The sequence below is a fragment of the Felis catus genome, chromosome A2 (assembly GCF_018350175.1).
Source record: "Felis catus isolate Fca126 chromosome A2, F.catus_Fca126_mat1.0, whole genome shotgun sequence".
Taxonomy (NCBI): domain Eukaryota; kingdom Metazoa; phylum Chordata; class Mammalia; order Carnivora; family Felidae; genus Felis; species Felis catus.
Genome location: NC_058369.1, coordinates 4926151 through 4950638, shown reverse-complemented (window position 1 = coordinate 4950638; position 24488 = coordinate 4926151). Strand labels below are relative to the sequence as shown.

The window sequence follows — 24488 nt, the reverse complement described above, 5'->3', positions numbered from 1 at the left end:
GTGTTAGCTCATATCTTCCTGTGTACTCAAGATCATGTTGTCAGATCCAGGATGCTCCCAGTGTTAGCCCGTATCTGCCTCTGGGTTCTAGACCAGGTTCTCAGTTCCAACAGGCTCCTAGGGTTAGCCCATATCTTCCTGTGGCTTCTAGAAAAGGATCTCAGTTGTACCTGGCTCCCAGTGTTAGCTCATATCTTCCTTGGGCTCTAGACCATTTTTTCAGTTCCACCAGGATCCTAGTGTTAATTAGTCTTACTCTGGATTCTAGCCCATGTTCTTGGCTATTCTAGGACATCATCTAATCTCTCCATCTGGAAGGTGGGTTCTAGGACATGGGCTTCCGGCTCCAGTTTGGACCCCTTTCTTTCTGGAGTGCTATCAGTCACATTCTCAGTATCCCTTTTGGATTCTAGATCATATGTTCAGTGTTCCCAGGCTCCAACCTGATTCTTCTGTCACAAACAGATTCTATATACATTCTCAGTGACTCCAAACCCTTGTCTTAGACTCTCCTCTGGATGGGCCTGGACACACTCTCAGTTTCAACTTCAGTCTTATGCCTGCAATTTATGGTGGATTCTAGACTTGTTCTCAGTGTTTCCAGGCTCTTGTCTAAACCCCTGTCCCTTGGGGAATCAAGAACATGTCCTCAGTGTCTAACAACCCCTAATCTTATCCTCACCTTCTCTGGGGCAGGGGTCCTAAGCTATAGTCCCAGTAGCCCCCTCCCTCTGATCTGAGTCTCTTTCTTCCCCAGTGGGTTCTAACCACTTTCTCAGTCTCCTGGCTCACCCTCTTTCTTTCTCATGGGTTCTAGGCCACCTACATGGTGTTCCAAGCCTTGGCCCAATTCCAGAAGGATGTCCCTGACCACAAGGATCTGAATCTGGATGTGTCCATCCAACTGCCCAGCCACAGCGCTGTCATCAAGTACAGAATCTTGTGGGAATCTGCTAGCCTCCAGCGGTCAGCAGAGGTACAACTGCCTCGCCAAACGCTTGCCGTCCCCCTCCACAACAACCAGTGTTTGCCACAGGCAAGAAATAGGGCATATGACTGTAGCAACCAGGGGAAGGCTTGGTTCCCAAATCCTCTCTCTTCTCTCCCTGCTCCCTGCAGACCAAGAAAAATGAGGATTTCGTAGTAACAGCTAAAGGGAAAGGACAAGGCACCTTGTCGGTAAGGAACAGGAACACACACCAGCTTGGCCCGCCTTCTCTCAGCCCCTCTGGCCCTGAGGGATGCTCTTCTCAACTCAAGTGGGCTGACACTGCATTGCCCTGTGATCTCACCAGGTGGTGACAACGTACCATGCCAAGCTCAAAAGCAACCACACCTGCAAGAAGTTTGACCTCAGGGTTGATATACGACGAGCTCCTGAAGATGGTAAAAGAGTTAAGACCCCCCCTGTTACCCTTCCCCCGCCCTCATTCTAATGTCTGCCTCCTTCCTGAGTTGGGACCCAGGGACACCTCCCTCCCATTTTTCTGTCTGTGTTTCTAGTCAAGAGGCCTCAGGAAGCCCTGAACACCATGATCCTTGACATCTGTACCAAGTAAGTGATGGGTCACTGGGGGTCATCTTGGCCATTCCTCTGTCTATAGCAAGACTTCTCCTTTCCATGACCTAATCCTTTCTAAGAGCATATTGTGCATCTGGTATTGTCTGAAGTACCTGCCAGGAGGTGGGTACCCCAGGCAGTCCTCACTTTGCATTGGCAGTCCAACACAAGCGATGGCCCCATAACCTGAAATTATTCAAGCAGTGTCAACAAATCAGTGGGGGAAGTTGCCATTGTTGCATGACCTTTAAAGCGTTTTATCACAGCTTCAGAACTCTCAAACTGCCAGTTAGGAAGGTACAGAGAAATGGAAATTACAGTAACATGAGAATCTGTTTAGCATGCTGTAAACTCCAACATTAGAACACGGAGATAACAAGCGATTGTTGTTCTCCTTTGTAAAACACTCACCAAAAGTGCTGTGGGTCTTCCTTCTGTTGTGTCACTTGGGGCAGGGATTGAGCAGGCATCTTTCCTATGACATAGTGAACTGTCACGCTCCCTGCTAAGTTAGGTCAGCTTCCAACATCCTATCTTTTGAGCGGCCGATGTCACAAGACAGCCGGTCGGTCCCTCCAATGGCTGCAAGGGTGACATTCGCACAGTCTGCTGTTCCTTCTCTAACTCCGTTTCTGTGATTTCAAATTTTACCTCCAGTGTCTTCATTTCTCTGCTGCCTTTCATCTTGGCTGGCAGATCCCTCTGCCAGTTGACCAGTTTTGTGAAACGCCATGCGGTTTATCCCTGGGAGATAAGGAAGTACCGCAACCACAGGCCTTGCTGTCTGTGCATGAACTGCTCAGTGACCCATCACAGACAGACTTTGAAAGGAATGACGTGATTGGTCACTGACCGTGATGCGTGTCTGTGATTTGCACAATGATTGGTGGACTCGAGATCCAGAGACAAGATTTGTACTCGTACTTTATGCAATTACGACTAATGTACCCTGGTGCTGGGGGCCTGGCGTTATTGAGCTAGGCCATGGTAACATTTTCTCGTCTGCATTTTCTGGACGAATTGAGGCATGGAGAGGTCAAGTGACTCATCAAATGTCATATGGAGCTGGGATTTGAACCCGTGCAAAGGGGCTCCAGAGCCTGAGCTTTTAGTCACCTTGACCATGACACTGCCTTTCCTTTATTCCATTTGGGGAATGTTTCCCACAATCTAATATCCTTCTGTGCTGCTGTGTGGGAGCCAGTAACCCCAGTCTCTGACCAGACCCCCTTGTGCAGACACTGTGCCCCAGGGCTGACCCTACCCTGGGACCCAAGTGCCCTCTCCCTGCCCTATTCAGGTACCTGGGAGATCAGGATGCTACCATGTCGATCCTGGATATATCCATGATGACTGGCTTTTCTCCTGACACTGGTGATCTCCACCAGGTGTGAAGGGCTTGGGCTTGGGGGCTGGCATCAGTGGGCAGGGGTTTGAGGACGATTTCACAAATCTTACTTTTCCCCAGTTGAACAACGTCATTGGAAGATACCTCTCTTTGTGTGACATGAACAATAAGAACACTGTCACCATCTACCTGGACAAGGTAAGGCTTCCAATGGGGATCTGACGTCTACCAGGCAGGCCTCCTTCTGGGCCACACCAGGCCCAGTCTAGGAAGTGAGGGGTCTGTGCTGCTGGGTGGTGGAGGGAAGGGGCATAAAAAGAAGGTGGACAACCCAGGTCATCTCATCTTTTCTAAGCAGCTTACTTTCTGACCAGTCTCATTCCAACCTCATTTTATACTTGCTTCCTCCAACATCTCATCGTAGTCCTAAACAACTTTTGAAAGGAGCCACTTGGGTTTAAAAAATAAATTGCTCAGTGCTAAAAAGCATTCCCCTTGCTCCGCTCCCCCTGGGTTTTCTCTCTCCATGTTTGCTCTCCATCTGACTTTCTGTCACTGCCTTCCTCTCTAACATTGACTTGAGCTTCCTCCTCTCTCCTACTTATATCTTCCCGTTTCCCTATCCTCACATGCCCCCTGCTAACTTCCAAAATTCCCAAAGTCCCCTCACCCCATATTAGTCAGCATAAGTAACACTAGCTGCTGTAATAAGCCTCTCAAGAATATGAGGGTCCCAACACAAGAGTCTTGTGCCTCCCACTCAGGTAAAGTCCAGTTGTGAGGCTAAGGGAAGGGTTTTCTGCTCCACACACTAAGTCAGGGATCTGCTCACATTCCTTCTTGGGGCTCTGCAATCCCTAGGATCTTACAGTCCTCTCTGGACCCCTCCTCTCTGGAAGAAAAGAGGATTGTGCATGAGCTAGTGGTTGACGTTTTCTTGTACTGGAGTTTTTGTGCACTTAAATTTTTATAGGATTCCAACCTTACAGGGAAATTGCACAGCAGTAAAACACAGTTTCATATACACTCTATGCAAATTCACTAACTGTTAGCCTGTTCCTCCAAATACACCTGTCTGTGCATATCTATTTCTGTTTCTCTCTCTCTCCCTTTATTTGTCTTTATTTTTTCAGCTTGAATGGGGTATCGACATATAAAATTGTGTAAGTTTAAGGTGCATAACATAATGATTTGATGTATGTGTATATTGGGAAATGATCACCACCATAAGTTTACTTAACACATTTATTACTTCACATAGTTTTAATGCATGCGCGTGTGTGTGTGTGTGTGTGTGTGTGATGAGAACTTTGAAGATCTACCCTCTCAATAAGTTTTTCTTTTCAATTTTCTAATGTTTATTTATTTTGAGAGAGACAGAGAACACAAGCAGGGGAGGGGCAGAGAGAAGTAAAGACAGAATCCCAAGAAGGCTCTGTGCTGTCAGAGCAGAGCCCAATGTGGGGCTCAAAGTCACAAACCCATGAGATCATGACCTGACCTGAGATAAAGAGTCGGATATTTAACCGACTATGCCCTCTTGGTGCCATCCCATAACAACTTTTAAATATAGCATTCAGTACCATTAACCATGGATGTTTTTATGGGCAGAGACAGCAGTCCAGTGGCCAGAACGAGTCAATCACATGGCCACACTGAACTAGGAAAGGAAGCTGACAGGGATAATGTAGCTTCAAGCCTTGGCGAAGTGGAAAATGGCTGTGTTGAAGTGCTCATCAGTCTTTTGGTGGAGACTCCTGCTCCCTACCCATACCCTCCTGCTCCCTCACTTTCTCCACCACTGTTCCAGCCCCCAGCTCACTTTCTCCACCACTGTCTCAACCCCCAGAGCCCTATGCTGGGCTCCATTCCGTGTTGCCCCACTGACCAGCCTCCTCCTTCCCCCCAGATCTCACACGACCTGTCGCCCCACTGACCAGCCTCCTCCTTCCCCCCAGATCTCACACGACCTGTCGCCCCACTGACCAGCCTCCTCCTTCCCCCCAGATCTCACATGACCAGGAGGACTGTCTGACCTTCAAGGTGCACCAGTACTTCAACGTGGGGCTTATTCAGCCCGGGTCGGTCAAGGTGTACTCCTATTACAACCTGGGTAAGCAGCCCACCTAGGGCCTGGGGGGCTTGGGTGGCCTGAGGGTCCAAGGGATCCGTGCGAGGCGGGGGCCTGAGGGTTCCAGGGTTGGGGACCTGGCCTCTCCAGGTCTGAGGGACTAGAGTTGGGAATCCAAGCCCCTGGGTCTCTGGGCTGGAGGCCCTAGCCCTCTGACACCTCCCTGCCCTCTGCCCACAGATGAGAATTGCATCCGGTTCTACCACCCAGACAAAAAAGATGGATTGCGGAGCAAGCACTGTCACACAGACGTGTGCCGATGTGGTGAGGGTGGACACAAAATTGCCAGGAAGTGTTGGCCCCACACCCAGTGGACACCCACACGGACCCAGGGGCGGGGGGCCCTGGACAACACGTGTGATGTAACCATGTCCCCCACTCATCCACCACACAGAGAACTGCTTCATGCACCCGGTGGATGAAAAGATCACCCTGGACAACCGTCTGGACAAAGCCTGTGAACCAGGAGTAGACTACGGTGAGTGGGCACGTGCACGTGGGTGCCTGGGTGAGCGACACTGTGTGGCCATGGCTGTGTGTGTGACCGGCTGTGAGTGCCCCTGGCTGCATATGGCTATACGTCAGGCTGTGGTTGTAGCCGATGTGTGTGTGGGTGTAAATGTGTTATGAGGGCCCATGAGTGCATGGGGAGCCATGCTAATGAGTCGGCCGGGTGTGCAGCCAGTGTGAGAGCAGATATGGTCGTCTGCCCGTTGTGTGTGTGACATTGTAGTCGTGCCAAGCCATGGAGATGAGAGACAGTGCTTGTGGGGGATAGTGGATGGGAAGTTATGCATAGGACTCCACTGTGGTGAGTGTAATTGTGCACATGGCCGTGTGTGGCTGTGTGACGTGCTGGTTGTGGGAAGACATGTGGCAGGTGTGTTACTGGGGGGCAGGGACTGTTGCATGTGTGGCTGTGACCCTGCACGTGTCTCCTTGGGGACGCCATATGCCCAGGTGCGCCTGCAGCTGAGGATCCCCGCAGCCCCCCTTGCCCGTGACCCCACCGTCCTTCCCCTCCTCCCCCATCAGTGTACAAGACCAGGCTTCTCAAGAAGGAGCTGTCAGAAGACTTTGATGATTACGTAATGGTCGTCGAGCAGATCATCAAATCAGGTCAGCCCTGCAGTCTGTGTTCTGTCTTTCCACTTCCTTCTTGCTGGTTCCCTGCCCTCCCCCACTCAGCGTCCCTGTCCGTCCCTCCCAGGCTCTGATGAGGTGCAGGTTGGACAGGAGCGCAGGTTCATCAGCCACATCAAGTGCAGAGAAGCCCTGAAGCTGCAGGAGGGGAAACACTACCTCATGTGGGGCATGTCCGCCGACCTGTGGGGAGAGAAACCCAAGTGAGTGTCAGCCCTGTGCATGCCCCACCCCCCGCAGTGGGTCGCCCCTTCCCATGCTTTCCCTGCCCTGATCCTGACCTGCCGTCCTCCCCCCAGCATCAGCTACATCATCGGGAAGGACACCTGGCTGGAACAGTGGCCAGAGGCTGATGAATGCCAGGATGAGGAGAATGAGAAGCTGTGTCAAGACCTGGCCAACTTCACTGAGAACATGGTTGTCTTTGGCTGTCCCAACTGACCCCTGCCCACAGTCCCCACAATAAAGCTTCACTGAGAGTTCATGTGTCTCCCAAAGTCGGAAGGTCTCGGAGAGGGAGGAAGAGGCAGCTGTGATCCCCTGCTTCCTCCCCTGCAACTCCTTCCTCCCTGTGGATCACCTGCACGTTTGCTTCCTCCCCCGGGGAGCCCGTGCCCACATGCACCTGCACTGCACCTGCACGTAGTCTGAAGTGAGCCTGCATTTGCGCCAAGTGCTCACCTACTTGCTTTCTTTCCACCTGTGTCGTGACCTGTGTGTCCTCTGCCTCCTCCTCTGGGTCCTCACCAGTATCTTCACCTACATCCTTCTCTCATCCACTGTGTGGGTACCAGTACCCTCACCTGCTTTACCCCAGCCCTCATCAGCATCATTACACATAAGGGCTCCACAGTCCTCTGCCTCCTCACCTTCATCCCCACCTGGATCCTCCGCCTCCTCATCGTCCTCCCCACCTGGATCCACCACCTCCTCACCTTCCTCCCACCTGGATCCTCTGCCTCCTCACCTTCCTCCCCACCTGGAACCTCCCCCTCCTCATCATCCTCCCCACCTGGATCCTCCCCCACCTCACCTTCCTCCCCACCTGGGTCCTCCACCTCCTCACCTTCCTCCCACCTGGATCTTCCCCCTCCTCACCTTCTTCCCACCTCGTCCTGCACCTCCTCACCTTCATCCCCACCTGGATCCTGTCTCCTCACCTGCCTCCCCACCTGGACCCTCCGCCTCCTCACCTTCCTCCCACCTGGATCCTCTGCCTCCTCACCTTTCTCCCCACCTGTACTCACCTTCTCCCCACTTGCCCCTCATCTGCAGCTCGCTTACAACTCCATTCACTACTTTGTGTGCATTCCACATGGCTTTGCCCAGGAGGTGATGATACAAGGCAGAACAGGCGAGTTTCCACTGTCGATCAGTGAACCAGGGAGGGGAAGGCATGAGTCAGCAATCAAGGGCTGAAGGGGGGGCGGTTCAGGGGGTATTGTGGTCGCAGCATCACCTGAGCTGCATGGGGGGCAGCAGCCACAGGCAAATGGTTTCACTGTCTGCTGATCGGAACTGGGCCCCTGGATGCCTCTTCTGATTAATAACACCACTAGTAAGTCTTGGTCTATAGAGGGTGGGATCCAGTTCCTGACTCTAGATGAGGTCATCATGGGAAAATCCCTGAGCCTGGCAGTCACCCCTTCTCAGCCCATTTCCCCTAAGACCCCAGGTCCTGTGATCCCCACCTCCCCATTCCCTGAATATAGGGGAAATAGATTCACAGCACCCCTGCTCCTTCCAGCATGTCAGGCACCTCTGTCAATGGGAGACTCAAAAATTCTCACCACTCACTAGGTGTCCCAGCCTCACTAGGTGACCTCTGACCAGACGCCCGCCCACCCGCCTTTATGTCCTTCTTGTCATGTTTTTCATGCCAATTTCTCCCTTTCTTCTGCCCTGGGATTAATTTCCTTCCTTTTGTTTTTAATACATTGATATTTTTTTGTTTGAGCACCTGTGGTTCCAGACTGTGACAACACAGACATGATCTTTGAAACTCACATTCTAAAGATAGCGTGGAGTTGATGTGTCCCATGAATATTGGACTTGCTGAACCTGATAGTCACATGAGCCAATTCCTCAAAATAAATTGTGTGTGTGTGTGTGTGTGTGTATGCACACAGATCATTGATAGATAGATACATACATACATACATACATAGATAATACATATAAATAAATGATAGAGATAGAGATAGATGATAGATAGTAGGCAATAGATGAATGGATGTATGGTTAGTTGGTGAAGGGATGAATGAATATATAAATGGATGAATAGATGGATGGGTGGATGGATGGATGGACAAATGGATGGTTGGATGGATGGATGGATGGATGGAAGGATGAACAGATGGATGGATTTATGGTTGGGCAGGTAGATGGACGGATGCATGGATGATCAGACAAATGGATGGATGGATGAATGGATGGATGGATGGGTGGGTGGATTGCAAAATTGGTGGATGGATGGATGGATGGATAAATGGACGGATGGACAGATGAATGGGTGGATGGATGGGTGGATTTATGGATGGATGGTCAGATGGATGGATGGATGGATGAATGGATGGATAGAAGAATGGATGGATGGACAGATAGAGATATTACTGGTTCTTTCTCTGGAGAGCCTTGACTAATGCAGATGGTCAGGAAAGACAGGGATATCTACTGTGAGGAGAGAATTCTTGAGCCAAGACAGAGATGACAAGGAGGAGCCAGGCATGGAGGATCTGGAAAAGAACATTCCAGATGAAGGAAACAGTATATACAAAGTCCTCAAGATGCCTGAGGCCAAGTGAGCACAGGGTATGGACTTCAAGATAGTGAAGATCACTTTGTGTCTACTCTAAGCTCAGAGGAAGGCCAAGCTTTTTCTATAAAGGGCCAGATAGTAAATATCTTAAGGTTTGAGGGCCAAGATAAAATCAAGGAGATCATGAAGGTACTTGTAAAACAAGAGAGGAAACTTGTGTCCCGCCATGCCTTCTTCACCTGGGATGGGCCATCCTGGGTGGGGGGCATCCTCTATGCCCAGCAGCCAGAGCTGTTCTCTCCATGATAAGGGATTCACCCAAAGGGGAGCAGTTTGGAGATCCAGAAAGGTGGAAGCAGTAGGAGGTGACCCCAAGGTCCGTTTCTCTCTGATCCAGTGATACCCAGATCCCAGCCAACCTTTCCATCCCAAGGTCTACTTTCTCTCCTGGATGAGCTTGTCAAAGGCAAGGCAACTCGCTGAGCCACCAACCCCCAGGATGAGATTCATTCACTCAGTGCCCTGTAGTTACCAACACAGGATTCTCCAACATGTAGGTGGCGGCCAGTATGACCAGCACAGGGCGTGGACGTGGTGAGATGTTGGCTGTGAGTCAGGGAGGTGGGCACTGGAAGCAGAGTGGGGAACAGGCAGAGAAGGAAGCCCCTGGTGGGTATCTGCAGCTCACTAAAGTGAGCCACTCCTGTACACACAGAGGGGGATGGCCGGATTTGGGCCACGAGGCGTAATGTGCTAGCCCCTGAGGCCTCCGTGGGAAGCCACTGCAATATTTTAAGCAGGGAAGCCATGAAGGCTGACTTATGTGTTTGGAAAGCTGATGGTAGCAATTCCAATCCTAGCTATCTGCCCAGAGACTTGGAAGCTGGTACCCAGACAAATATACGTGCGAGCATGCTCATAGCAGCACTTTGCCCAGTAGCCCAAAGGTGGAAACGACTGAAGCATCCCTCAGTGCGTGAATGGGCAAGCAAACTGGGATGTGTCCATACACTAGAACATTCCTCAGCCTAACAAGGAAGGACCTGGCTGAGACTTGAAAACAGTATACTCAGTGAAGGAAGCCAGACACAAAAGACCACAGGTTGAGTATTTCCACTTTTATGAAATACCTGAACTATTCAGGACAGGTAACTCCATAGAGCAGGAAAGCTGACTAGTGGTTGCCAAGGGCTGGGAGGCCTGGGGGATGGGGACTGCTTTATGGGTATGGGCTTACCTTTCGAGGCACTGAAAACGTCTGGGGACCAGAGTTGTCCGACTGTGGAAATGCCCTAAATACCGCTGAACTGCTCCCTTTAAAATGGTTGCTTTTATGTTATGTGAATTTCACCTCTAAAATAAAAGAAAATAGTAAATTAAATTAAACCATACAAATTAAAGGAAACAAATACACAAGTTCACACTTGTAGAGGGCAGAGAATGAATTATGAGGTGGCAAGAGGCAGAGAGAACGTCCAGCTGGAAACCACTGCAAGAGTCAGGCCAGAAATGACGGATGCCCTAGTGTGTTAGTGCAGTCTGGCGGCTGTAACAAGATGCCCTACACCGGGCGCCTCAAACGGCAGACATGCATCTCTCAGGGTTCCGGAGGCTGGAAGTCTGAGACACAGGTGCCAGCTTGGTCGGGCTCTGGTGAGGGCTCTGTTCCTGGCTTGTAGACAGTGCCCCTCTCACTGGGTCCTCAAACGTCTTCAAATGGCAGAGACGGAGAGGAAGAGGGAGAGAGGGAGGGAGAGAGTCTCCCGTCAGGGGCACTCAGCCCATTCAGGAAGACTCCACCCTCCTGACCTGACCGCCTCCCCAGGGCCCCACCTACAGAGGCCATCAGGTAGGTGATCAGGACATCACCAAATGAACGGGGGAGGGGCACAGACGCTCAGCCCACAGCACTTAGCAAAGGCAGTAGCAGTGGGTCTGGAAACGGGCGGCTGGGTTCAGATCAGACGTTGACACTAAATGGCCAGGGCTTGCGAAAAGGTGGGATGTGGGGGAGAAGAGAAAGAGGGCTACTCAGGCCAGTTCGAGGTGCCCCCGGGACGACTTCCAGGCCTTGGATTCAGCCTAGTTAACCTAGCGGCTGGTGGTTACACCACCTGTCTGTGAGTTCCAATTTGAACTTGCATCCATGCATGCACGCATGCACACACACACTCACAGGCACACTCATGCACATGTACACACATCCACACATGCAGGCGTATGTGTGCTCCTGCACACACCCGTGCACGTGAACATTCATGCACATCGGACACGCACACGCACCTACATGCACACACCTGCACACACCCGCATGTGTGCATAGATGCACCAACATGCATGCCTGCACCTGCACTCATCTCCATGCACACATACACACAGCGTACACACACACACAAACCACTCTTGTATTTTGCACTTCCTTATCCACCATCTCAAACACTCTATAGTATTTTCTTCTTTACGAGGCTCATTGTCTCTCACCCCAAGAATGGGAGCTCCTTAAGACCAGGGACTTTTGTCTCTCTTTTTCATATTGTGCCCTCAAACTTCGAACAATGCCTGGCACACAGGAGATGCTCTATAAATATTTGGTCACGAGGGAATGAAGCAGCCACAGGGAAAAGCTGTGGCCTCCCCCCTCCATCCCTACCTGAGTCACATCTTTAGGTGCCCCTGGAATGTGTGAGAGTCTGTATGACTGAGATTGAGATAGAGCAAGCCTGGGGGTGAGAGGACAGGAAGAAGAGGAGGGCCCGTGGGGAAAGGAGAGGGGCGAACCCCGGGACCCATGGGTGCCTGTCTGCAGCATGTGAAGTCCAGGACTATTGGGCAATTGTGATTTCCTCCCTGCCCTCAGGGACCCAAGCGTGCAACCCAGCCCTGAAGTGTCTCAGGACCCTGTCTGCTCAGGCCTGGAGGAGATGGTTTGCAGTCCTCTGTGTTCATGGAGGATGGACAAACATCCCATTCACGAGGCTGGGGCGCAGCCACAGGTGAAGACAGCCCTGCAGTGCATGCCAGCTGAGCCTGGGCCTCCTGCTGCTGCTGCTGGCTGCTGGGGGAGATGGCCACACCCCTGCTGGTGAGTAGGGGCTCAGGGCTTGTGGCAGCTGGGTCTCCTGTGTCACTGTGCATGTCTCTGTGCACGTGTGTGCAGGACAGGAGACAGATTAAGTGTAGCCCAGTGCAAGTCAATTCACTTCTCTGAACCTCAGTTTCCTCATCTGTAAAATGGGTGTGATAATAAGCATGCCCACTTCACAGGGAATGAAATATGATATTGTGTGTGTACATGGGCTGGAAGAAGTGATTCTGCATCAGGGAGGCCACAGACCACAGGGGTTCAGACAACAGACACACAGACTGGGATGGTGAGTGCACAGGAGAGGTAGAAAATGGGGGACCCTGGCTTCGAGGCCTAGTGGGACAGTCACCAAAACGAGGTAAGGAGGAGGAGGAGTAGGTATTGGAAACAATAAACATACAGTCCATGTGCAGTGAGGCCTCACCACGTGCAGGGCACCAGCCTGAGCCTTCTGCCTGCCCCATGCCACTGGCTTGTCACCCAATGCTCAGAGGGACATTCATGGCTGTGAATGTCCAGTCTGCCCCTGCACCCTCCAGGGTTGGAGTCCCTGATGCTCAGGCCTCTCCTGAGCTTGAGTCAGGGGTGTAGGGGAGTGGGGGAAGGAGCCATGGGGCAGATCAGACCCAACAGGGCCAAGTTTTCCTTCCAGTTAATGAGTAATGAGTAGGGGGAGAAGGGGAGGCCTGGGCTGCATGGTGGGGGAGGTGTCCTGGCTGTGGGTCCTGGAGGGAAAATCTCAGAAAGCAGTGTAGCAAGGACCCCATCCTGGAAGTGGGGGGCCAGGAGGGGAGGGGCAGTCCCTGCTGTTCCCAGGCCTGACACTGACTCTGAAGGGTGAGGGTGGGGGGGTGCAGCAGAGAAATCACTGCAGTCAGTGTGAGAACTAAGCCCACTGAGCCAATCAAAGGAGGCACACAGAGACTCAGAGCACAGTGAGGCAAGGTTTTAACCAACGTTCTTGCAAGAGCAGGTGTGCAGCAGACAATTTATCTCCCAGCATGCTGGTCCCTCCCCTGATTCCTCATTGGCTGAATACCGCAGAGGTCACAGCCTTACCCAGAAGTCACCTATGTCCACGTAAGGCAAAAAGTAGTCTGTCGGAACAAATGTGCATTTCCTGTGGTAATGCAGAAACTTCCAGTCCCCTCCTTTGTTCTTTGGCACATGCTCTTTGCAAAGACTGTGAAAATAAGCCCGCAAAATGGAGGGGAAGATCCAGGAAGTGAAGTGTTTAATGGTTTGGGACTCCACTGGGGAGGGGGAGAGGTGCGTACATATTTCTAATAGGTTGCAAACCTGTTGTTAGGTAGCACAGCTTTTATTAGTATTTCTGAACATGAATCATCTCCCTTACTTCTCACAATCCCTTCTCTTCTAAGCTGATTCCATTTTCATTTATATGTCCTTAATTTTTGAGGTCTCGCAAACATATTCAGCTAATGTTGGCCCTCATCTTCACAGTCAGATTTATCTTTCAATAATAATAATAGGTTACTTTTGGCCTAAGACACAGACATTTGTTTCTTAAGAGGAACCTTACACCCTAGGAGGTTTGCTGTGGTCAGACACTCCCAGCATTGTTCCAAACTACGTGTGGGATTTTTTTTCCACCCAGGGAGCTCAGGTCCTAACCTTTCCCTCTCTGCCTACTGAATCCTGTCTTTTCCTATCACACTCCCCTCTTTGAACATGTGACTCCTGCCATTTGGAATTGGGATAATGACTGATCTTAACTGCTTCCTGCTGAAAGGGGGCGATGACAGGGTATGGCAGTCAGGGCAGTTCGGAGAGGGTATTTGGAACATCTGGGCTAGCAAAATTTTCTTGGATGTCTTATCTTTCTGGCATATGCGACAGCTTCTACAAATGACCTATAGAAAGAATATTAGACCAACAGGCATTCACATTCCAAATGCAATGCTTCCTAGGAAGGAGGTCACACCATGGGAAGTAAAGAGGCATTGTAGCCATCCAAAATCCCTGACATGCCTACTCATTTTTTAAAATTTATAGTTTTTTTCTCCTTCTTCCAAATTTATTTCCATCTTGTGTTATTGTCAGTTAGAAGAATTGAGCATTTGAACTAGCTTGTGGTTCTCAATCCTCAAATCTTCCTTTGGCCATCCAATTTCCTTAGGAACAACTCCATGAGGTGTTCTTAATTTTACCTCAAGGAAAAACTGATCTTGGATATCCAGATTACTATAAATTTAGGTCATTGTTAATCTGTCCTGGAGCTCGTAGCACTATAATAGCTAATTCAGTCATAATGTCTCCTTCTCGCAAGGGAGTGGGGCTCTCTGGCATCATCAGAAAAGAACGTGAAAAAAAATTTTCCCTATTGCACCCCATTGGCTCAGATAAAAATTTCATCCTAAGTTTTCTGGAGACGCCTGTAATTGTCACGCTGCATTTGGATGGTTGTCCGGGAGTGGGAAGAGGGCAGAAAAGGTGGCTCCAGCGTCAAGAAGGAACTCAACTCATTTTCCTTCTGTTTCCAGTTACCTGAGGCTCTGGGTTTCCAATTTTCAGTTGGTTCAGGGGAGACAACATGAAGAGCCACAGGTCCCATCCATTCCTTTCAGGGACACTAGTCTTTGAGGTCCCCAAGAGCATTCAGACTTTCCAGTGACTGTCTCCACATAAGGGGCATGATTTATGGGGTTTTGACTTCTGTTGTCCCCTCTGAGGACATTCTCATCTTCTGTGCCCTGAACAGCCGCATAAATGGCACTTGGCGCCATGACCTGCAGAAGTCTGTTATGACATTGTAAGGCTGTGACTAAGGCCTTAGATTTTTTTTTTTAAAGACTCCTTTCCTGTTCCCTACTTTCCTCTTGATCTCAGTCATAATATACCCAACTGGCAGCTCATAAGAGCTTCTCCAGGGTCCCTCCAGGCTGACAGCCAATCTTTGCAGCTTCCTTTGAATATCTGGGGCCAACTGAGTGACAAGCTTGTCCTTTAGAATCGCCTTAGGTTCAGGGAGTATCCGGGGAGATAGCCGTGTATTTAACCTTAACCTTTCCAGGAAGGCCACCAGGCTCTCATCCTGTGTCTGTCAAATAGTGACTAATTTAGCATAATTTAAGGGCTTAACCTTATACCTCCTTCATTTCTCCAAAACACAAGCTTGAAAGTGGCAGCGACACCATTCCCCAATGGGATTATCATAGTCCCAACTAGGATCTTGGGGCGGGACTGCCCAAATCCCAGAAGGGAACTGGGAGATCCTTATAGGACCTCCAGTCCCATGACAATTAAGGAGTTGTTCATTCCCCTATCTTTCAGCCACTGCCAGAACACCAGGTTTCTGTCTCATTAGAGTCTGATTCAACAAAAGCATTGTATCAAAAACATACCTAAAATTCTGAAAAGCCTCTAAATTTTCTGATGATCCAGATAATTTACCTATGCTTTTACCTGCCTTAAATTTACCTAATTCTTTTACCTGTCTTAAATCTTGCAATGAAAAGGGTACTTGAAGTCTTATCATGGTGGTTCCTCCCTGTGTTTCTCTTTCCAGCACTCTAGCTTCTTGTAGGGGAAACACGCCTGCTGCATTACGGGGAGGGTCTGGATAAGGTGGGCAGTGGGGAGCAGAACTGCACGTTTTTAAGTCTGGATATTTAGATCCAGGACCCAAGGAGGAGGCTGTTGAGGTTAAAGACCCCTTCCTCCTTCTCTAGGTCTGCTTTGGGTACAGCAAGGGGCTCTTAGTTCCCTCCCTTCATCATTGTGAACACTTGGAAAGGGTTGCCAATAGGCCAGGATCAACCTTACACATATCTCGATTTTCTCTTAAGTCCCCAAAACAGTGAATACAAGGGATTTCTCCCCGTTTCTCTTCACGTTTACAAAACAAGCCAAACTGTAGAATAGCATTATAATTGGTATTTCCCTCTGGCGGTCAGGTTTCTTCCTCCAATTCCTATTGGGGCCAGGCCTTGGTGCAAAAGAAAATGAGTCGCTTTTTCTTTATGGTTTGTGGATCAGAATCATCCCAGTTTTTCAGAATGCATCCCAAAGGAATACTAGCCTTGCGTGGGGAATTGCCCATCTATAGGAAAAAGGAGGGAAAGGCATCCTTCTTCTCAATTTCCTATAGCTGGCCAGGAGAAACCTTATCTCTGGACGCTGATTGTTGGCCAGCAGAAGCCACATCTCTTGGCCCCGTGTTTTGGCTGGCTATGAGACCAGCAACCAAAAGCCCTGTCAGTCTTGCGAGGTGCTGGGTGTAGTTGCTCTCACCCAGGCTGAGAGCTGAGCCCTCTTCCCCGGTTTCTCCTACCCCTCCGTTTCCTGCCTGCTGGACTTTGGAGTTATTGACTGTCACCAACCAAGACTGCTTTTTTTTTTTTTTTTTTTTGTCAAGGGATGCATTAATTTTATGTTGGCCCAACAGTAATTTATGTATTGAATATAATAAAACTGTTCCTCTTTACAAATATATTTTATCATTTTTTAAAAGTTTATTTATTTTGAGAGAGGGAGAAAAGGAAAGAAAGAAGGGAAGGGGCAGAAAGGAGGGGGAGAGAGAATCCCAAGCCCAATGTGGGGCTCGAGCTCACAGACCATGAGATCATGACCTGAACCAAAACCAAGAGCCGGAGGCTGAACGAAATGAGCCACCCAGGTGCCCCTACAAATAAACCTTAAAAGGCCAGTGAAAACCATTTCCCACCCCCACCAAGGATAAAATCAGCCTTTAAGGGGGTAAAAGGGTCAAAGCTGAGGTCTATTCCCCTGCCTTTTTTTTTTTTCCAGCAATGCAAACACAAATATGTTCCAGCCATGTGGGGTGTCCATGTTAAGGTCACTAGATTCGTACAAGTCAGCATCCACTGGGCTAAGTGTAGCAAAATGACTCACCAGTGTACTTTTAAAATCCATTCATTTTAGCCTTAGTCCGTCCTGACCACACATAAAATTCCTTTCCAAAGATTTCCCTTCACAAACGTTCTAAAACATTCCTTTGCATTTAGACTTTGTCCCAAGCCATTCCTCTCCAAACTACCAGTCTCATTTAGGACAAATTATTTTCTTTTACCTCCAAAAAAAATGTATTTGAATTTTTTAATTTGAATTTTTATGTATTTATAAAAGTTTATTATTTATTTTCAGAGAGTGAGAACACACAAAGGAGGGAGGAGGCAGGGGGGTGGGGAGAGAGAATCTCAAGAAGGCTCCACAATGTCAGCGCATTGCCCAATGCGGGGCTCGAACTCATGAACCGTGAGATCGTTACCTGAGCCCAAATCAAGAGTCAAACTCTCAACCAACTGAGCCACCCAGGCACTCCCATTTCCATTTTTTTAAATACTTTTTACACATCTACTTTTACATACAGAGTTGCTTTCCTTATTTCCATCAATCTTAATGACATTCAGCAGAATTTTAACTCTTAGAAGAATTTTATCTCTTAGAAACCTTTGTCTTCAGTGAAAACTAAGTAGTTACCAGTTGTGAACTGTTACATTAGAATTCTTTAGATGGCAAATTTATGAGTTTATTAAGTACAAAGCATGTTACCAACAAACCCAAATAGCCTTCGTTTCTCTACAATAAGAAATTAAAAGCAAACCTATGTTTAGTAATCAATGCTTTAGCATTTTATCTCATTAGATATCCAATGAATTTTATTTTTTTTAATTTTTTTAACGTTTATTTATTTTTGAGACAGAGACAGAATGGGGGAGGGTCAGAGAGAGGGAGACACAGAATCTGAAACAGGCTCCAGGCTCTGAGCTGTCAGCACAGAGCCCGACTCGGGGCTCGAACTCACGGACCGCGAGATCATGACCTGAGCCGAAGTCGGCCGCTTAACCGGCTGAGCCACCCAGGCGCCCCTGAATTTAATCCCATTTATTGTGCAAGCAAAACTTTAAGGTTTCAGGCTATCAAAGACTTTGAAAGCTATCTTAACAATTACCCACGAAACTTTTGAGACAGAATTAGCCATCATTTTAAGTGTTATTTTTGCTAACCAATTGCAACAGAGATAACACAAGCTTATTTGACCTTCAGTAAACCTAGGTAATAAAAACATTAAGGCATTAAGGCAGCCATGAGTTGGAGGAAGGTCTTGTCCTGCATGTTTCAGGTGTCTGTCAGTGGGCTGAAAGCTGTAAGGAGATTTGTTTAAGCTATATTCTTCTTGCCTTTGATTCTTCATCATTTCCATCCCAAGGGTCCTCTGTTTCCCCCTTTCCTTTCAAACATCTTCTCCACAGTAGTTACCATAATCTTTGCTTTCTGTTTTCGTCTCTCTTCATTCCTCTTTACAGATAAATATCTTTTGTGCCTCCCTGTGCAGTTCTTCTATCTACTTCTCATTCCCTCCATCCACCTTCTGTAACTTTCTGGCAATACCAGGCCAACTGCTAGTGAAAAATTAACCTTCAGGAGACCCTGTCACGTTGGGTCTTCTGGATCTAGGCCTGAATATTTCCTCATTTGATCCCTAAGTCTCTTAAGAAAGCACTTGGTGGCACAAAAACAGACACATAGACCAATGGAATAGAATAGAAACCCCAGAACTAGACCCACAAACGTATGGCCAACTCATCTTTGACAAAGCAGGAAAGAACATCCAATGGAAAAAAGACAGCCTCTTTAACAAATGGTGCTGGGAGAACTGGACAGCAACATGCAGAAGGTTGAAACTAGACCACTTTCTCACACCTTTCACAAAAATAAACTCAAAATGGATAAAGGACCTAAATGTGAGATAGGAAACCATCAAAACCTTAGAGGAGAAAGCAGGAAAAGACCTCTCTGACCTCAGCCGTAGCAATCTCTTACTCGACACATCCCCAAAGGCAAGGGAATTAAAAGCAAAAGTGAATTACTGGGACCTTATGAAGATAAAAAGCTTCTGCACAGCAAAGGAAACAACCAACAAAACTAAAAGGCAACCAACGGAATGGGAAAAGATATTCGGAAATGACATATTGGACAAAGGGCTAGTATCCAAAATCTATAAAGAGCTCACCAAACTCCACACCCGAAAAACAAATAACCCAGTGAAGAAATGGGCAGAAAACATGAATAGACACTTCTCTAAAGAAGACATCCGGATGGCCAACAGGCACATGAGATGTTCAGCGTCGCTCCTTATCAGGGAAATACAAATCAAAACCACACTCAGGTATCACCTCACGCCAGTCAGAGTGGCCAAAATGAACAAATCAGGAGACTACAGATGCTGGCGAGGATGTGGAGAAACGGGAACCCTCTTGCACTGTTGGTGGGAATGCAAATTGGTGCAGCCGCTCTGGAAAGCAGTGTGGAGGTTCCTCAGAAAATTAAAAATAGACCTACCCTATGACCCAGCAATAGCACTGCTAGGAATTTATCCAAGGGATACAGGAGTACTGATGCATAGGGCCACTTGTACCCCAATGTCCATAGCAGCACTCTCAACAATAGCCAAATTATGGAAAGAGCCTAAATGTCCATCAACTGATGAATGGATAAAGAAATTGTGGTTTATATACACAATGGAATATTACGTGGCAATGAGAAAAAATGAAATATGGCCTTTTGTAGCAACGTGGATGGAACTGGAGAGTGTGATGCTAAGCGAAATAAGCCATACAGAGAAAGACAGATACCATATGGTTTCACTCTTATCTGGATCCTGAGAAACTTAACAGGAACCCATGGGGGAGGGGAAGGAAAAAAAAAAGAGGTTAGAGTGGGAGAGAGCCAAAGCATAAGAGACTGTTAAAAACTGAGAACAAACTGAGGGTTGATGGGGGGTGGGAGGGAGGAGAGGGTGGGTGATGGGTATTGAGGAGGGCACCTTTTGGGATGAGCACTGGGTGTTGTATGGAAACCAATTTGTCAATAAATTTCATATATATATAAAAAAAAAAAAGAAAGCACTTGGGGTTTTCCTCCTTCTCTTCTTGCATCCCAAAAGCCTTCCTGGCATTCTGATATCTTGGAGCTGATTCTCTGATTGCTTTGATCATTAGCTCTCTTAAATCCTGCATCTTAACCCTGTTACCAGGATCATTACTGTCCTAATCAGGGTCTACATTGGGAAAATTTTGTTCAACTGGCTGAACACCCTGGCCAGGAGAATAATTTTCATATTTAATGCTGATAAGTCTAAATACATACCTATCTTAATTAAAACAACAAACTTAAATCAGTTTAAACATTGAATGTGTTCCGCCTGTGTCCACTTAAAAGTGAATCACTTGTTCCCCATTGTCAGTTTTCACCTGGGACACCAGTGGGGGAATCTGAAGTGGGCGTCCAAGTGGGTGCTCTTTGCTTCTTGACATCAAAGGTGGTGGGGAGGAGCCAATGGTGCTGGAGGCACTGAGGAGGGTATGGAATCAGTCATGCAGGCCACACCCTACGTGGTGCAGAAACAGGAGGGAGAGGAGAAGGCAGAAGAGGTAAGGTGCTCACAGAAGGCAGAGAAAGAAGATTCATGGTTCTAAACCTTGTCAGCTCAGAGAGAGGAGCAGACGCCATGGTTTTGATCTTTGTTCCCTCCCACCACCACCAAAGTGGAAATACGAAGTCTGTGTCAGGCCAGAGAACACAGGGAATTTCCCTGAAACAAAAGAAAGACATTTCGGCAGCTGCTTGGGAATATTCCTTAAAGTCTCTCTCCTGAGGTAGACTAACCACAGACAATTGGCGCCAATTATCATAGTTATTAATCCAGGAAATGAATGACAGAGAAGCCCCCACATACAGCTTTTCCAGAAACCTGGGTTTATCTTGAAGAGGCCTGTTTACATATCCAATATATCAAGAGGGAGGTTACTAGCCAAAATTCAGTTGGGCAAACACATTCTGCAAGGGACCTTCAGTTCTGGAGCCTGGTTTAGGCCCATGAAAGCCTGGAAAAGCCCGGACACAGGGTACCTCAGTCCATTTGCCCTGTTTCTTACAGAAGAGTTCTGTATTAAACTTTAGTGTCCCATTAATGAGCCATTTTCCTCATCTCCTAAGGAGTATTGAGCCCAGTATTACAAAACAGATCAGGTTTTGTTTTGTTTTTAGATCTTGCAATCTGACTTGATTCCAGTGGTTAAAAGGCATCCCAAGGGGGAGTCCTTGGCGACTGAAGAAGATCTCATGTTTCCTCAGTCTTAAAGAGTATAATCCCTTTCCTCCAGTGCACTAGAACTTTTGTCATCCACATAAAAAATTAGGGCCTGATAGACCCAGTCTTCCTCTTAGACAGAAAACAGATGGCCTTCTAATTGAGTCTTTAGTACAAACAAAACAACAGAATTTGATAATTTTATGTTTGTCCTTATTCCTTGTACAAGGAGCATCCTCCCAGTACCCTAACATTTGCCCCAACGGACTATCTGGGGGAATCTGCAGAGACCCCACCTCTTTCTAGGTGTCTCTTCCCTTACCCCTAGGGCTGGAATTTTTGTTTCCCATCCTTGACCAGGCTACTTTCTGCTCCTGAGTTTCCCTGGGGCGCTCAACCTCCCTTAATGGAGGTTTCTTGCACTCTCCAGAACCCACTTCATCTGTCTCCAGCTATTTCCTTGCAGGAGAACAGGACAACAGATCAAGTCTCCCCATTCGCTTCATGTCTAGGATACGTCTTAGTCACACATACTCAGGTTCTGAGGATTTCCCAATCCCCAAGGCAGTACTTAGAGTCCAATTTTCCTACCTTGGTCCTTGCACAAAGTTATCAGGTCTCCATGGTGCCTCTCTTTTACTCTTTCCCCAGCGTCACTTCTTCTGTCTCCAAAGGAAAAAGTCTGGAACTCCACAGATCCCGCAGGGGCCCTCCTATGGAAAGGCCACACAAACTGGAGTAGGATGTGTCTCCCATCTCATAGGACCTGGACCCCACAGGTCAAGATCAATCCCGGACGAGCCCCCAAATGTGAGCAATAAGTTCACTGATCCAATCAAAGGAGGGATGCAGAGACTTGGAGCACAGTGAAGCGAGGTTTTAATCAACGTTCTTGCAAGAGCAAGTGTCTGATAGACAGGCACACTTGGGGCAGTTACAGCAGGCAATTTATCTCCTAGCGTGCAAGTCCCTCCCCGGTTCCTCATTGGCTAAGTACTACAGATATTACAGTCTTATCCAGATGTCACCTATGCCCATGTAGGGCAAAAAGTAGTCTGACTGGAACAAATAAACATTCTTTGAGGTGCCACAGAAACATCAGTTCTTTGGTGCATGCTCATTGCAACGCCCACCAAAATAAGCCCACAAAATGGAGAGGGAGAGAAGAACCAGGAAGTGAAGCGTCTAAGGGTTTGGGACTCCATTGTGTGTGTGTGTGGTGGGGGGAGGGGGGTTCGAACATATTTCCAATATGTTGTAAAGCTATTGTTAACTACACAGCACAGCTTTTATTTGGTACTTTTGAAAATGAATCATCTCCCTTACTTCTCACACTCAAGAGGGTGTGTGGTGGGAGAGGGGGTGCCTCGGCTCCCCCCACCCAGAAATCATCCCCACTTGCTTCCCCTTCTCATCTTTCCCTCCAGCCAGGGTGACCAGACAAAACACCGGACACCCAGTTCAATTTGAATTGCAGATAAATGGCAAATATTTTGTTAGTGTTAAGTGCAGGAGGTCTGGAGGTAGGGTGGGCAGGACCAGGGCTCTGGGGTGGGGTCAGGCAGTTCTAGGGATGTATTTGATAGGCACCAGGGGGGCCGGAGCCTAGTCCCCCTCAACTCCTGAGTCAGCTCCTTGTTATCTGCCTCTAGAATGACCAATTCTGGGTTCCCAAAAGGGCTGTCCAAAATCAACAAAACAGCCAGTGGGTGGGAACTATTGTGATCATCCCAGCATCTGGGATGTCCTCCATTCCCGCCTGCTCCCACCCACTCCACACACACATTCTTCACTCTGGCAGGCTCCCAAAGTGCCAGTAGGGGGAGGAGGAGGGTGCCTGGGGTGCGTGCCACACCCAGCTCCCTGAGCCTTTGAGCCCCCCCCTTCCCCCCAAGTATTGGGCAATCCTGTCCCTGCCCTGGAGCCATTTGCCACTTGCAGCTGCACAATAATGACCGATCTGTTTTGCTAGCCTGGTTTCTTGCCTTTCTGGGTGTTGAGATCTAACACAGAGGTTGTGCTTACAGTTGAGAAACCTGTATTCATGGGGTGTGGGGGAAGTTTCAGTATCCATTGCCCCCCACATTCAGTAAATGTCATTCGAGCAACTGCTACATGTCAGGCCCTGAACCCGGTGCTGAGGACAGAGCAGTGACCAAGAACTACCCAGGCTCAACCCTCAAGGGGATCAGTTGGGTGTGGAGGGCAGGCAGGGACAAGGATGAGTCACAAGACACTTCCATCACAGGGCCCTGACCCAGCCTGGGAAGCTGGGGGAAGGTGATCAGAGAAGCAGGGGAAGAACGGCAGACCCAGGGGAGGGACAGCGTGTACAGAGGCTGGAGGTGAGGAAAACTTGCTGGTTGGTAGGCCCACAAGTAGTGGGCACTGAAGTGTCTAACTGTGGCTAACGCTGAATGCCACACCCTCTTCGAAGGCTTCCATTGACCCTGACTCCTATTAAGAAGACTGTGAGACACAGAGAGGCTAAGCAACTTGCCCAATGTTACACAGCTGATGGGAGACTCAGGACTCAAAATGCCAGGAGTCTGGCTTCAGAGTTGCACTTTACCACTGAGTTTGATGATGTTGTGGATTGGTGGTGGGGGTTTGGAACTGATGGCCAAGAAAGTATTCTTGAAGACGTCTTTGGTACAAAAGAGATGATTATATTAAAGCATGGAGTCAGAAACCATGGACAGAAAGGGCTGCACTGAGGTTGTGAAGAGTGACTGATTATATACCTTCAGGTTGGAAAGGGGTTAGGGACAGTGTAAGTCTCTAAGGAACTTTGGATGCAAGGTTTCCAGGACCTTGAAGTGCTAGCTGCTGTTAGGAAACGTCATTTATTACCGTTTCGTCAAACCTCAGTCATGAGACCCTTCAGATGTATGTCAGGGGCCATATGTTTGGAGTATAATTTCCAGCATATACTTCAGAGTTAAAGATAAAGAAGGTTTGCAAAGGAATGTTTAGGTGTTTAAGGAGACTCACAGGATCCTGGGGTGCAGGTGGGGGGGTCAAGATAAGGTTAAGCCAAGATTCTCTTTTGCCCCTAGCAAAGTGTCCTAATGGAGACAGCTGAGCTCCTAGAGGGAGGTCACTCTGCCTGTTTCAAGGACTTGTCAATGTAAGCAATAAGGAAATTTCATTTTTCATTTCCCTTTGTTTCTCACATCACCATGACAAACACCTAAATGCCTTTACATCTTGAAGAGGGTGATATTAGAGCTCTAGGAAAACGGAGTCTATAATCTTCTGGAGATGAGGCTATGGATAAGATTGCCTTTTCCTTGCAGTTTACTAAGTCATCCATAAACTGAAGGGGACTCCTGTCCTGCATGACTATGAGGTCTACCAATCAACCATTTGATTTTTTCCTTTCC

General features: G+C 48.3%; 1 protein-coding gene and 1 long non-coding RNA gene across 2 annotated transcripts in view; one reads left to right on the top strand and one right to left on the bottom strand.

Annotated features, from left to right (window-relative positions):
* LOC101088220 (complement C3-like) overlaps window positions 1-6665 on the top strand; it is a 43675-nt gene extending 37010 nt beyond the window's left edge. The window contains exons 30-41 of the mRNA XM_045044816.1: window positions 818-976; window positions 1120-1179; window positions 1296-1386; window positions 1504-1555; window positions 2862-2949; window positions 3030-3107; window positions 4917-5022; window positions 5221-5304; window positions 5435-5518; window positions 6076-6159; window positions 6251-6386; window positions 6483-6665. Coding sequence (XP_044900751.1) covers window positions 818-976; window positions 1120-1179; window positions 1296-1386; window positions 1504-1555; window positions 2862-2949; window positions 3030-3107; window positions 4917-5022; window positions 5221-5304; window positions 5435-5518; window positions 6076-6159; window positions 6251-6386; window positions 6483-6624 — 1164 coding nt within the window. The 3' untranslated portion in view covers window positions 6625-6665. The remainder of the gene's footprint in view (window positions 1-817; window positions 977-1119; window positions 1180-1295; window positions 1387-1503; window positions 1556-2861; window positions 2950-3029; window positions 3108-4916; window positions 5023-5220; window positions 5305-5434; window positions 5519-6075; window positions 6160-6250; window positions 6387-6482) is intronic.
* Window positions 6666-7435: 770 nt separating this feature from the next.
* Window positions 7436-22817, bottom strand: LOC123381974. Its single transcript, XR_006589665.1, has 3 exons — window positions 21694-22817; window positions 10179-10294; window positions 7436-7548 (listed from the first exon to the last, which is right to left on the bottom strand). It is a non-coding gene; the product is annotated as an uncharacterized LOC123381974 (long non-coding RNA).
* Window positions 22818-24488: the final 1671 nt, after the last annotated feature.